Here is a 13,287-nt window from a genome sequence, read left to right as displayed (position 1 = left end):
GTGGGTAACGTGACGTAGATGGGACGTAGCTGGGACGTAGCTAATTAGCTAATTAGCTGATAACTTTTTTTTTTTTAAATTGTGCTACCGACCGCACGGGAGTATATGCCTAAAGAAAGCAGTGATAGTTAGCCACGTGGGGTGCTTCCATAAATTATCTCTATCAGGTCAGACACACGTTTAGGAGCTGAAAAGGTGGACAGTAGGACCTAGTTTTAGCTATACCTCTACTAATATTGTTGAAACTGCAAACCTTTGGAGCAAGTTGACCGTTAACTCGGACCTGATAAGCTAGCTATATTACTTCATTAGCTATAAGGTAAACTGCATGTACAGTCTAGCTAGCATTATATATTATTCATATATATCCGTACATGTATGTGAAATCGTCGTGGAAATGAACTAGCACGTACGTAGCCATCCGTAGCTACTTCCTGCACTATATGCACTTATCACAGTCGTAGCTATATACACGTGATGGCTAGCGGTATACTGATGTATCTACGTATTGAACCTATCACATGCAGGTATAGAATAATACACGAAATTCTACAACATGTTTAGTTGCTCTGTAAAATTAATGCCAAATTGAACAAACTATAACAGCAATAATCTAGCATAATCCTACAGCCAAATTCTGTTCAATTCAGCAATAATTCTACAGAGCAAAAAACCTATTGTAGAATTTTTATGTATAATTTCATTGTGCCTTTTCCTGTGTATTACTAGACTACTTCTACTGATATGCATTTATTTATGTTATGTCTGACCAAATTAGTTTCAGGAGATGACTGCTTTGTTATAACTGAGCCACTGTCCATGCAGTTCAGGCAAACACATGTTTGTTAATATACATGACAACTTTCACACCTAGTAGCTAGCTAAACACTGTAGCTATGTAGCTATCCTCTTTCACCTTGTGGATGAGGGAAGATAAGATTTGATGTGTGTGTGTGTGTGTGTGTGTGTGTGTGTGTGTGTGTGTGTGTGTGTGTGTGTGTGTGTGTGTGTGTGTGTGTGCATGTGTGTGTGCGTGCCTGTGTACGTGTGCATTTGTGTGTGTTAGGGGTGAAACGAATATCAAATTTTAAGAATCCGAATATTCTTCAAATTAACGAACAAATTAACAAATTATTTTTTAAGAATTTTCTGTATAACTAGGTGCTCGAAAGGGACAAAATCACTTTGATTACTACTATCAAGAGTTCATAATATAATCTTGCTACTATAACTTACATGAAAAGTCCTTTACATGTATGCGTTTGCCTTTAAAAGATGATGAATTACAGTTTAACAATTACAGTTTAAAAACAACAGCTTTCAGTTTTTAGAAACTTTCAAGATTAAACGAATAATGACTATTTCTTAACAAATACGAAAACAAACGGATAATGAATATTTGTCCTATTCTTTTTAACCTTAGTGTGCATGTGTGTGCGTGCATGCGTGCGTGTGCATGTATGTGTGTGTGTGTGTGTGTGCGCACACATGTGTGTGTGTTAACCATGGAAGCAAATGCCATGTCTCACAAAATGGGTGAAGGTACAGGTGGGACTTCGAGTGCCCACACACTTGTGGCACATTGTACAGACTTCTGTGGGTTACTGTAGTCCTGCAGGCTGCCCCAGGAGGATTTACCTGCACTGACTCATAGCACCTGAGTAATGCGCAGGTGCCCCAGTGTTGGTTCACTGGGTAGGTGTGACCATGCTAGTATGGTAGCTGAAGGCTTTGCTTTTGGTGGTGTATATGCAGATCTGCAGTGGAGTCTGGGGGTAATCATTGGTCTCACAAAGACTATTGGTTGTGGAGGTATTTGTTTTCTTTGGAATGACTTGAAGTTTATCATGCATGACAAAAATCTGCGATCTTATAACTCTTGTTACTGTGTAGTAATCCTATAACTCTTGTAGTAAACGTGAGCTTTCACCTGAGTAAGCTGGCTTTTGTGCATCAGTAACAGTGTATGTGATATTGCTGTACATATCTTGGGTCGGAGATTTCCTTCCTCTGGTGAAATAATCAGGGTAGTAAGTGAATGTGCAAAGAATGGTGACTGCAGTTCTCAGTGCCATTTTATTACAAACTGAACTGATAGACATCTAGATACATTGGCCTGCTATTATACACTATTAGTGTAGTTCCTGTGGAAATTATATACTAAAACTTAAATTACCAAGTTTGGCCATCTACATAGCTGAATATATTATGTAATCTTTCCATTGCTGCTGCTGATCTGAAGATATGGGACACAGAAATGGTTTGTAGTTGATAAGTGTAATAATGCTGGACTGTGACAACTTCTTATATCCAAACTATGTAGGTACATGTGGGAGATTGAGTATATGCTTATATATCCATGAATGCATATTTACAGCATTAACCTTTCTGTATAAACACTATTAAAAATTTGACACATGTCATGCATAAAAATAGCATGATCAGTTTGGCATAAAAAATTTTATGTTTTAGCTTAAATAAATAAAAATTAATGCGATTGTATTTAGTTATTGTGGTCAATAAACCTTGTCCAGTTTATTATTATTTTATTACTGCTGCCGAAACTCCGTGCCATCTGGTTGAAATGTCACTGTTATTATTTTATCTTTCTTCAATTATAAAATTACTTTAACATGATAACTACGTACTGATCACTGGTCAATGGCAAGTTGCGTTGTGGTCTCAGATCAGTGATTGGTGAAATTAACTAGTTCACACTGGAGGCAATGTTGATGGTTTCAGGTATCGTCTACTGTGCATATCTCCATGATGATTTTCTCCAGTTAGCTACATAGATAAACATCTAGATAACTAGGCTACCAAAGCATAATTGTTTAGTGTTGTACTGGCTTCAAACTGTATGTGTATTAGAGAGATACATACATACATGTAACTGTTGTATTTTTAACAGGCAAGAATTCTAATGAAACTGAAGTATTTACAACATGGAAAAGGCCAAAGCTCCCACTACTGTAGAATCAATGGACTGCGATGCTTACGCTGTAGATATTCAGAGTGAAGAAAACCCATTTGCTAAAATTGATGAAAATTCTGATGATGACAGTAATGTCTGTTATCACCAGTCTAAACATAAGTATCGAGGTACTAAATCTAGAAGGATGAGGCGTACTGCCAATGAAAAGATAAGGTAAATATAACTTGTGTGAAAACTGTATGTTAAATTGTTTTGCTATTAGACGAAGTAGTTTAAAACGAGCACAGCTGGCACTTCACCAGGAGCTCCAACCCTACACACACAAAAAGCCAATTCTAAGAACTATCCTGTGTACTGCAACAGAGGAGATCAAGGTTAGACCACAACACAGACTAGAAGTGGGTGACACAATGTTAATGGCTACATGTTATTGACCACACTAATTCTAATGTGGTAGCCCACAATCATTCCTCTGTAACTTTGTGGAACATTAAGTATAATTATGATGTGTCAATGAACACTGAATTATGGTAAATTTTTTTTTTTAAATACAGAGTTAACTATTGAGTAGCGGGTAGAAATATTCAAGGCTTCCAGTATATGTAGTACTTAAACCATCTGGTACTATTTCACACCAATTGTATTGGTATACATAGCTATATGGTGACAGGAATGATGTACATGTAACTTTTGACTAGAATGGTGCAACTTTTTCTGTGTGTTAAGCCATACTAGTATCAAGAGTTCATAATATATATATATATATATATATATATATATATATATATATTATGAACTCTTGCTAGTATGCACTATACAAATGAGTTTCCAAGTAAAGACGTGACCTCCATATGTAGTGTAGCATTCTAGACGTTATTCCAATATTATACAGGTAAATTATAAGGCCATATGACCTGATGAACAGGTGTAAGAAAATTAACTACATAAGAACAAATTGTTTACCTCACAATACTCTTAAAATCATCAAGTTGACCCGTTGCATTAATTAATTCTTTGGGTAAGTTGTTACATGGCTTAACAACTCTTCTATATAGTGATAATATGTGACCAAATTGTGCATGGGAACCTTTTTGTGCGCAAAATAAATCACCTTCTACACTACTGATTTCCACTGATATAAATCTGCTGCCACACTGCTGTATCTGCATGCTATGTTTTTGAAAGATAACGATCACATGAGCCGTTTGTCTAAGCATGCTGATTCTTCAATAGATATGAATAATGCAACAATCACACCTTGGCTTTGCCTTGTTGTATCACTCCTTAATACAATCACACTGCATGTCTTGCTATCATTTGCCCTATCAAGAAATGCTGGTTTTGAATATTCAGGATGCTTTTAAGAACCTACTAGTGATTAAGACTAATGTTACAACAATTTATTGCCTTCAAATGTAGTCAACAGCTAAGTTTCCTGCCTGTACAGATAGCTGCATTTTATGAGGTTAGAAATTCTATATATCAGAGATGCTCATGTGCGTGTGTGTGTGTGTGTGTGTGTGTGTGTGTGTGTGTGTGTGTGTGTGTGTGTGTGTGTGTGTGTGTGTGTGTGTGTGTGTGTGTGTGTGTGTGTGTGTGTGTGTGTGTGTGTGTGAGAGAGAGAGAGAGAGAGAGAGAGAGGCAGCATAGCCAAATGGCTAGAGCATTGGCCTAGAAATCAAAAGCGATGCCCAGTTATGCCAAGTGGCTGTTGTTGTTGTTGCTTCCTTGAGCAAGAAACTTTACTCATGTTGTTTAGTCTACCCAGCTGCATAATGCATAATGGGGAGCTGGTGGCTTGGTATCAACTGGAAAAGCAGCCCACCCAAATGGGTACCTGATTTTAACTGGGGAAGCAAATGCCCAACTGCCCTCATCTCACTTAGTGGTGTTGGGATTGTTGTGGAACTTCAGGTTCCAAGGCCCCTCTCCATAAGAGCTAAACAGTTCTCCTAAGGGTTACTAGTCCTGACCCAGGAGTGGTGCATAGGCATCCAGTGTTGGTTTGCTGGGCAGCAATAGCTGTGCTTGCATGGCTGCCGGAGAGTTTGCTTTTAACTTTGTGTGTATGTGTGCGTGCGTGCGTGTGTGCGTGCGTGCATGTGTACATGTGTGTGTGATGTATGTGCATGTGTTATGAGGCAGCATGGCAGAGTTATTAGGAGCCTGGAATTGCAAGGCTTGATGCTCGGTCACTGTTGTTTGCTTGAGCAAGAACTCCACTCAGTTGGAACTGGAAGAGTAAATGTCACATAATAGACAAGATTCAGGTGGGATTTATGGTACCCTCACCCCCGCCTGTGAGTTTGATTAATCATCCTGCAGGGTACTAGTATTGTATATTTTGCAATTGCCTGTACCAAATCAAATGTAGCAACTGACTAGTGCAAAGATGGCCCAGCAGTGTCATGGTGGCCAAGTGCATTGCTTTGTGGGATTGTGGGATGGGATGTTCTTATGAAAAATAGCAGTATTTAACAATATTGAAGGAAACTAAAGGCTTTGAATGAAAAAAAATTATGGTACAGTGTTTTACTACGTATCAAAGCAGAACATACATTAGTCAAAGGCCACTTGTGTGATTTGCCACAAGGTCTGAAAAAGAACTTTTAAAAACAGAATTGAAAATTAATTTTCTGTTTGTGTGCATGGTCAGTATGTGCTTATGATGAAAGATATATAGCTGTTGTTGACTTTTAATACTTTAGAAATTGAAACATATTGCTGAAGAAAATGAAAATTGCTTATCTACATTGAAAAAAGAAAAAGATTGCCTTACAGAAAAGCTTCAAAAGTTATTGTAAGCAAATTAATTGATTAGAGTCGTGTATTGAGGACATACGTAGCTTGGAAATTTGTTAGTATGATGTGTTAACGTACAGTGTTCTCGTGTTTTGTATAGACATGCTATATAAGTTTGAATAAGTTAACCATCAGCTTTTGATACATATATCAGCTTTGTGTTTTGTATACACTATTTTCAAGAGTCCATAATAGACTCTTGTTATTATTCACTGTAGAAAGTTTTCGGGAGGCGCAGAGAAATGCAGCAGTGATGGTGATTATGAAAATGAAGGTGGTGGACAGGGTACAACATGCGAATCTTCTTTAGATGATCCACAGAGTCATATTAGTGAACAGCATGTTGAACAAAACCAAATAGAAGATTGTGAACGAATGGTGGTTGAAGATAATCAAGACAATGAAAGTAAATTCTATATAGGATATAACATAAGCATTTATGTTATTCGATAGTTCAATATTACACAGGATATATTTCTAATACATCACAGTGAAATAACTCCCAAATCCAAAACCTCCAAATATGCCTTCTTCTTTTCATTCAACTTTCCTGCCACATCAAGGTCATATGAATGAGCATACATGATGGCTATGGCTATAGGCTATAACTCTAGAGACCCGCCGATTATGCTGGCACAATTGTGAACATAATAGGTGCCTGAAAGCATTGAGCATAATGCTAGTATAATAGGCAGAACACTTGTGCAATACTATAAATTCTTGCTTCTCAAAATACACATCACAGAAAAATATTGATATACTCTAATAGAACAGTCAGTAACTTTAGAAAAATCAGGTAGCTGACTGTTCTATTAGAGTATATCGATCTTTTCTGTGACATACATTTTGACAAACAAGGCTGTGCTTCAGTCACTTGTTATTATTTACCCATAAAGTGCAAATTTATTAGCAAAACATGAGAACCAAGGCATAAATATTGAGCATAATAGGTAAAAATTTGAGCAGATAAAAGGCAGTGGATATTGAACTGAAAGTTGGTTCAATAAGCTGTACTGGCTATTAGACTGACAGTAAAAAACCTGACAAAACTCAGCTGGGGCTCGAACCCTGGACTAATGGAGCATTGGGCAAGTGGGGTAACCACTGTGCTACCACTGCTAGCTACCCACCTCCCCTACTTTTCTATCTTATAAATGTTACTCAAGTAGTAGTCTCAGTATATAGTAAGAAGAACGTAACCTAAAGGTGAAGAAGAAACCAAAGCTGAACCCGACCCTACCCTAACACTAATGCTACTTGTCATGTGCCCTGAAGTTGAATACTCGGGGCAACTATTAAATACGTGCCCTAAAGTTGAATACTCAGGGCAACTATTAAACACATGCCCTAAAGTTGAATACTAGGGGTATATACCAACCCTAACATACAACTAGTTACTTGATACTCATGTAGATGGATGACTGTTGGTTATTTTGTGTCATCCGTGAAAATAGAAACCATTCGGATCAGTAATCACTTCCAAAATAAAAAAAGACATAATTGACGGGTCCCTATATAACTTTGTCTGGTACATGTCACAACATTAGCTATGGTTAAACTTGCATACAAAGTGATCTCTTTTGCAAACTGAAAGTGACCAGATTAGATAAGTTTCACTTGTGGCTGCTAGTTTGTGGTCTGATATATTCCCTCAGCTTTTGGCTATAAAAGAAACGTACCTAGTGGCCAAAAATGTTGATGTTTGGAGTGGCCAAGAATGATAATACAGCTGATCATACATTGTAAAGTATGATTTTAACAATTTGCTTAAAACAAAGTACGGTGAACCTATATACACACCTGTTGACAAAATACTCTAATAGAACAGCCACTTAGGGTTTAGTTAATTGAGATTCAGGTATTATAATCAAGGACCTCCTGTACTTTTTGCAACTAAAAAGTAACACAAGGTTTTCATGCCATCAGAGTAAATTATGCAATAGTCAAAAGTTAAGTTGGCTGAAATAAATTGTGTAATTGTGTTGCAGAGTTATGGCAATTTGTCTGCTTTGTACAAATGTCCACAACATTTCAAATTTCTCAAAATGAAAATTTGTTATTTTAAATTAAATGGATAATGGCTATCAGGTGGTATGTAACTTTGAAGTCTTATATGTAAACTGTGGTCACTGAATGCAGGAACAACTTATACATGAGAATAAACCATGAGTACGGATGGTAAAGAACACATCCTGAGAGCTCCTTTTTGAATTTTGTAGTAAATGGAGATTTTCAGCTTATCACAGTTGAATTGAATCAAGTCAAGCCTCAATAAAGTAGTAGGGTTGGGTGATATTGAATTTGTGACATGCAATTATTGCATGAGTCATTTAATGCGATCATTGCAATATTGCATGTGAAAATTGAAACGCAACAACACAGTTTGAAAAGTCCATATGACTGCTTGTTTTCACTGAGAATTAGGTTACAAACATAACTTCTTTGCTAACAAGTTAACTAAGTACTTACATCAAACTGTACACAATTCTCACACTAAAGAGCGTAATAATTTAAATGGTACATTTAAAATTTACATGTTTAATTTTGTTTAGTGCATAGAATAGATGTATGGAAGTTACTGATGTTCTTATGTGTACACTTCCACATGAAATTGATCTGTGTGAGCATTAAGCAATGGAAAGTCATAGGCTGATAAGACTGTGTACATGATGAAAGGATTCAACAAAAAATATGAACGTCAGTGCTTAACCTAAGATTCCTTGTGTTTCATCAATTCTACACTTCCATCTTAACATTTTTTGATGGATCAAGTTCACTATCATTTAAACTCATATATTTATGCATTATTCAGCAAAGTTTTGACCAATGGTCTGTATATATAGCTACCAACTTAAAGAACCTGCTTCCGGTCACTAGGTTTCTAATCTGACCATGTTTGGGAACAGTGATTAAATTCAACATCATTCCCAGTCTAGCTGGTAGGCTGGACCTTAAGTCAGTGGTGTACTGTAATATGATCAATGCTAACAATTTGAAAGTTTTCAAAGTTTTATCTACTTATCATTAATGTTCATGGGTTACAAGTTAAGGTCATTTTTGAAAACACTAAATTTGCACTCACAGTGTATTTACTATATAAGCATAATATCTCTTTTCCAACAGAACATCTTGCTACTAATTCTAACCAGTTACTGACTTCTACAAATCTATTAAACACTTCTCCACTCTGTTTCACAATGGTAGAACATTTGGCAGCATTGCAGGCTCAGTCCATTCAACTGGCTCAGCTACAAACATTTACAAACCCCATATGGCTGCCACCATTTGTCTGGCCCAATCTAAACAGTTTATATTCCACTGTTACTGGAAATCAAGTGAATGGAGCTAATAGTTTATATGAAAAACAACACTTACAGGTAGTCAATGGACATGAAGTAGGGTCAGGAAGTTACTCTACAGCAGTTAAATGTAGTGTTATTAAAACAATAGGAAATGTTGACAACAAGAAGAGAATCCAGTCTTGCACATCACCCAACAGCAACTATTACTATGAATAGGAATGCGTAGATTGTTGATATGGCAATATGGCTACAGTGTCTTTTGTTATACATATAGACCTATAGTTATAGTTTTATTAGAACATTTATGTATAAACAACCTATTTTATTGTCACATGTTTTCTTTTTATTTTCATAGTATGTTTGTATTTACTTGGTCATGTGATTCACTGACATAAAGTACAGTAACTACTCATGAAAGCATTTATTGAGCAATACGTGCATGTGGTTTGTATTGAATATTTACTCTGTGCAATGTAGTAGTGTACAGTATGTCCACTCCTTGAAATGTTACTGTGCCATGTGTTTACAAGCCCCAATGCTTGGTTAAAACATGATAATTGTTGGTATCAGACCGAAGCACTGACGAACATACCTTTTTGGAATTGATATATAGCTAGACTATGTTTTGACAGGCAGTAATTGCTCTTGCTTGAATCCAATAGTATGTAATACTTGTATAATTATATGCTTCTTCAATTCTCTTACTTGCTGTAGGACCGGGTCGTACAGACTTTCATCACTTGTGTGCTGTAAAATCTTAATAAATATAATAAAATTGGTAGTCTGTAAGCAAATAACTTGAGTCACAGTATATGTATGGATACAGACTATGATACTACTCTGGAATTTGCTAATTCTCATCCCATCAATAATGGACTGATTATGGGTGACAAATATATGGTGAATATTGTAAATTCACAGCTTGGCTGTACAAGAGAGTGGAATAAACTGATCATAAATTACAATCATAAGTGATTAAGTTTTACGGAGTTAGCTGTGCACCTGAAGACAAGAAAAGACAACCTGGATGTTAAAAGTTACTCCAAGGCTGATGTGTTTCATAGATGATCCTGTGTTATATTTATTAGCAGCATGCATGTACACCCAATACATTATGCTGGTGAAGTTATTAGAGTTGGAGTAGTGTTCTTCACTAGAAGAGCAAGCCATCATGCTGAAAGACAAGCATATACCGAAGCATCTCAATATCCACCCACCCATACATTTGGTAACCCAGGACTATATTATGCAGTACTGTGAAAGCTGTTTGACCACTATGTTCACTACATAACAATTTATAGCAATAAGATACACGTAAATGTTAACACAGAATTCTGTGCACTAACTCAGAATTCCATGTACCAACCAGGGGTAGCTTAAGGGGGGTTTCTGGGGTTTCCAGAAGCCCCTTTGGGGCTGGGCTTGCTTCAGAACAGCTGTCCAGCCCTTAGGTAACTATAGTATTACACTGATTCTTCCTTAACTACAACTATAAACCCATAGGACATAACACACGAATCATACTCACAAATGCTCATCTGCTAAATGATACTTTCACTATTCTTGCAGTAAAACTCAAGGCTCACAAGTATTTTTGAGAGCACAAGATCGAGATACTCTAATAGAACAGTCATATACTCTAATAGAACATTCAGTTGAAACATTAAACAATATGCTAGTTCCACAATTAGTTTTTTTAGGATGCAATTTATCCAAACCTATCTGCTATTATAGATGTATCTATGTGTGTAGTTCAAAGGCCTTTCATCTACTTGTACAGTATTTATATGACAGTCATTGAGGAATACTGTATTCATGTACGCATGCACCACTGAAATTGTTCTCAAATTCAATCTGAACCTTCAAAATTTTCCAGTGAGGCATATATGCCCTAATATTGTGATTTGCGCACTAAAGTGCAGTTAATGATTCTTAGATACTTCCTGAATGTTAACCACCTTGTATGACTTTGCCCCCCCCCCCCCCCCCCCCCCAACTTAGCTAGAGTACTGTTCTCCATGGCCACTCCTGTTATTGACAGCAGTGAACCTTCCAAGACTACAGTGCAAACAAGAGGATATATACAGTAGAAGGTGATGGTAATATTGATAATGAAGCAGAAATGCCAAGTACCTATGAAGAAGCAAAGAGTTGATCATGACCAGTTATAAAGCTAGCTAAATACTTAAAGCTAATCACAAAGATTCAGTAGACCAATCTATCATAGCTAACTACATAACTAATGGTGAAAACATGACATATTAAATGCTAGTGAGCATCGGTAGATCAGAAACTCTCAGAAGTAGGTTTTAAACAGTAACTTACATTAAATTTCAAGCATTGTAAAATTAAAACCATGTCATCTGAGTCCTACTACGACTGGAAACCCACTTCTAAAATCCTGGATCCGCCTCTTAATTGTATATACTCAGTTATCAGTAAAGCATTCCATGGTCTGATTGTATAAAATAAGAATTAACAAACATCTTGTTAGTGGAAATCTTGTGACATAGTTTAGACAATCTAGCTACAGTGTAAAACTGTCTAGTTAGAAAAGGACCACAGTAACTTACTATAAAGGAATAATTAGAGATGAAATGAGGACCTTGACTCACATGACAGTAGAGTGCAACAAAATGAACTAAGTTGGTGGAAACAAAGCCAACTTATATATCACTTTACAATCTGTGTATAGAGATTGACCGAGTCAACAGAGTAGTTTAACTGCAGTAGCATCTGGTGTTACAGGATACTGTCCTTAGTCCTAGGTACAGAAGCTGCCAGGTGAAATATGTAAGCATTGCAATAAACTTTGTTCTAAGAAAGGTATAAACATCATTCCAATGTGAAGTTTGTTACAGTTGGGTACATGCATCATGTGAAGGGGTATCAAATGATACTTACAAACTGTTCAATAAATTGTCTGCCTCAATGCCAAACATAGTTTACTGCTACAATTCAAACCAATGTTATGCCCGTCTAAGCCAGTTAACCTCAGTGGCAAATAATCCTCCAACTGAAAATGTTGACCACCACAACTTCCAAACCTTCATTGATAATCACAATGTCCTAGAGAACTCCGTCTCCAAACTTGGTACTCAAAATGAAGCTCTTTCCCAGGCCAACTTAGCCTTGGAGAACCATTTCAGTGATCTATTAAGCACTCAATCTGAAACTCAGAAAATTATAAAACCACCAGAAGTTTCAACAGCAGCAACTGCCTCATCTATTGCAGATGAGCTTTCTGAACGTGAATGCAAAAAAAACAAAACATTATAGTTTATAATCTCCCAGAAGCACCCGAACAATCTTCAGAAGAACAGAATTTTGCTGACCTGTGCAAATGTATTGTTAAAGTTGACCTCAATATCCAGAAAATCTTCCGTATTGGCTGCAAAGACAGCACTAGAGTGAGACCTCTGCTGGTACGCTTCACTTCAGAAGATTCCAAATTGACAGTTCTATCTGATGCTCCCTGCCTTCGCTTCCATGACAATTACAAGAAAGTATTTATCGCCCCTGACATAACAAAGTTTGAAAGAGCCAAGCACAAGAAACTAGTAGATGAATTAAAGCAGTGTAGACAACAAGGTGAAACAAACTTGATCATAAAGAATGGCTCAATTGTATGAAGACAACTAAGAAGATCCAACACAAGTGATGTGAACACAAGTACACCAAATCTTGCCCAAACTTCCCCACTTACTCAAACCTCCTCATGAGCTATGTCAATCGATGCGGGTAATCAGACTTCCTGATACCACTGAGTTTAACCAAAGTATCAATGAACCTAACTCACGTTTAGTAAAACCAGACCCAATTCCAGTGTACTTGTGGAATTCTAGAAGTCTTGTCAACAAGTTGAAGAACTTTAATAGTTTTACACTTACTTCAAATTACAAAATCTACGGAATAACGGAAACCTGGCTTTCTGACCATATCTATAATAATGAATTTTTTCCTCCTAATTGCACTATCTATCGTAAAGATCGCTCGTCTCGTGGTTGCCTCTCTGCTATTTTTTTTTGTTTTAAATGAAACCTCAAAACAAAACTTTATGCTGATGATGTGTAACTTGTATTATTGAATTGACGACAGTATTGAATTCTAAGTCTTTACTCAATAGATCTGCCTAATAGCATACAAGACAATGTACAAAATAATTTACTATCTCTAGTTTACTCCACAGTCTATTAAGACTGATGGCACTGTTAACCCTACTAGTCGATAGGATGGTGTTTCAAATTT

General features: G+C 36.7%; 2 protein-coding genes across 7 annotated transcripts in view; both read left to right on the top strand.

The window, feature by feature from the left end:
• Positions 1 to 13,287, top strand: part of LOC136266977 (uncharacterized) — a 65,675-nt gene that overhangs the window by 10,378 nt on the left and 42,010 nt on the right. The window lies entirely within an intron of this gene.
• Positions 72 to 9,538, top strand: LOC136266976 (uncharacterized). Of its 4 annotated transcripts, XM_066062030.1 has the most exons (7): positions 72 to 319; positions 2,912 to 3,148; positions 3,198 to 3,309; positions 5,644 to 5,735; positions 5,956 to 6,143; positions 8,290 to 8,434; positions 8,861 to 9,000. In XM_066062030.1, the coding sequence occupies exons 2-6, from the start codon at positions 2,946 to 2,948 to the stop codon at positions 8,388 to 8,390; spliced, it is 696 nt and encodes a 231-aa protein (XP_065918102.1). In that variant the 5' UTR covers positions 72 to 319; positions 2,912 to 2,945; the 3' UTR covers positions 8,391 to 8,434; positions 8,861 to 9,000. The 4 variants fall into 4 exon arrangements, with proteins under 4 accessions (XP_065918102.1, XP_065918098.1, XP_065918101.1 ...); XM_066062026.1 differs by lacking the exon at positions 8,290 to 8,434 and having other exon boundaries at positions 8,861 to 9,538; XM_066062029.1 differs by lacking the exons at positions 72 to 319; positions 8,290 to 8,434 and adding an exon at positions 480 to 527 and having other exon boundaries at positions 8,861 to 9,538.

This window comes from Dysidea avara, chromosome 9 (genome assembly GCF_963678975.1).
Source record: "Dysidea avara chromosome 9, odDysAvar1.4, whole genome shotgun sequence".
In the NCBI taxonomy this organism is placed as follows: Eukaryota; Metazoa; Porifera; class Demospongiae; order Dictyoceratida; family Dysideidae; genus Dysidea; species Dysidea avara.
The sequence above is the reverse complement of the archived record's forward strand: the minus strand, read 5'-3'. Positions and strand labels throughout refer to the sequence as shown.

Bases quoted from the DNA above. Each gene is read 5' to 3' on its own strand.
- LOC136266976 (XM_066062026.1), top strand. From the start codon at position 2,946: ATGGAAAAGGCCAAAGCTCCCACTACTGTAGAATCAATGGACTGCGAT. The intron at 3,310-5,643 runs GTTAGACCACAA...TTAATACTTTAG, and splicing joins CTGCAACAGAGGAGATCAAG to AAATTGAAACATATTGCTGA. The intron at 5,736-5,955 runs GTAAGCAAATTA...TATTCACTGTAG, and splicing joins GAAAAGCTTCAAAAGTTATT to AAAGTTTTCGGGAGGCGCAG.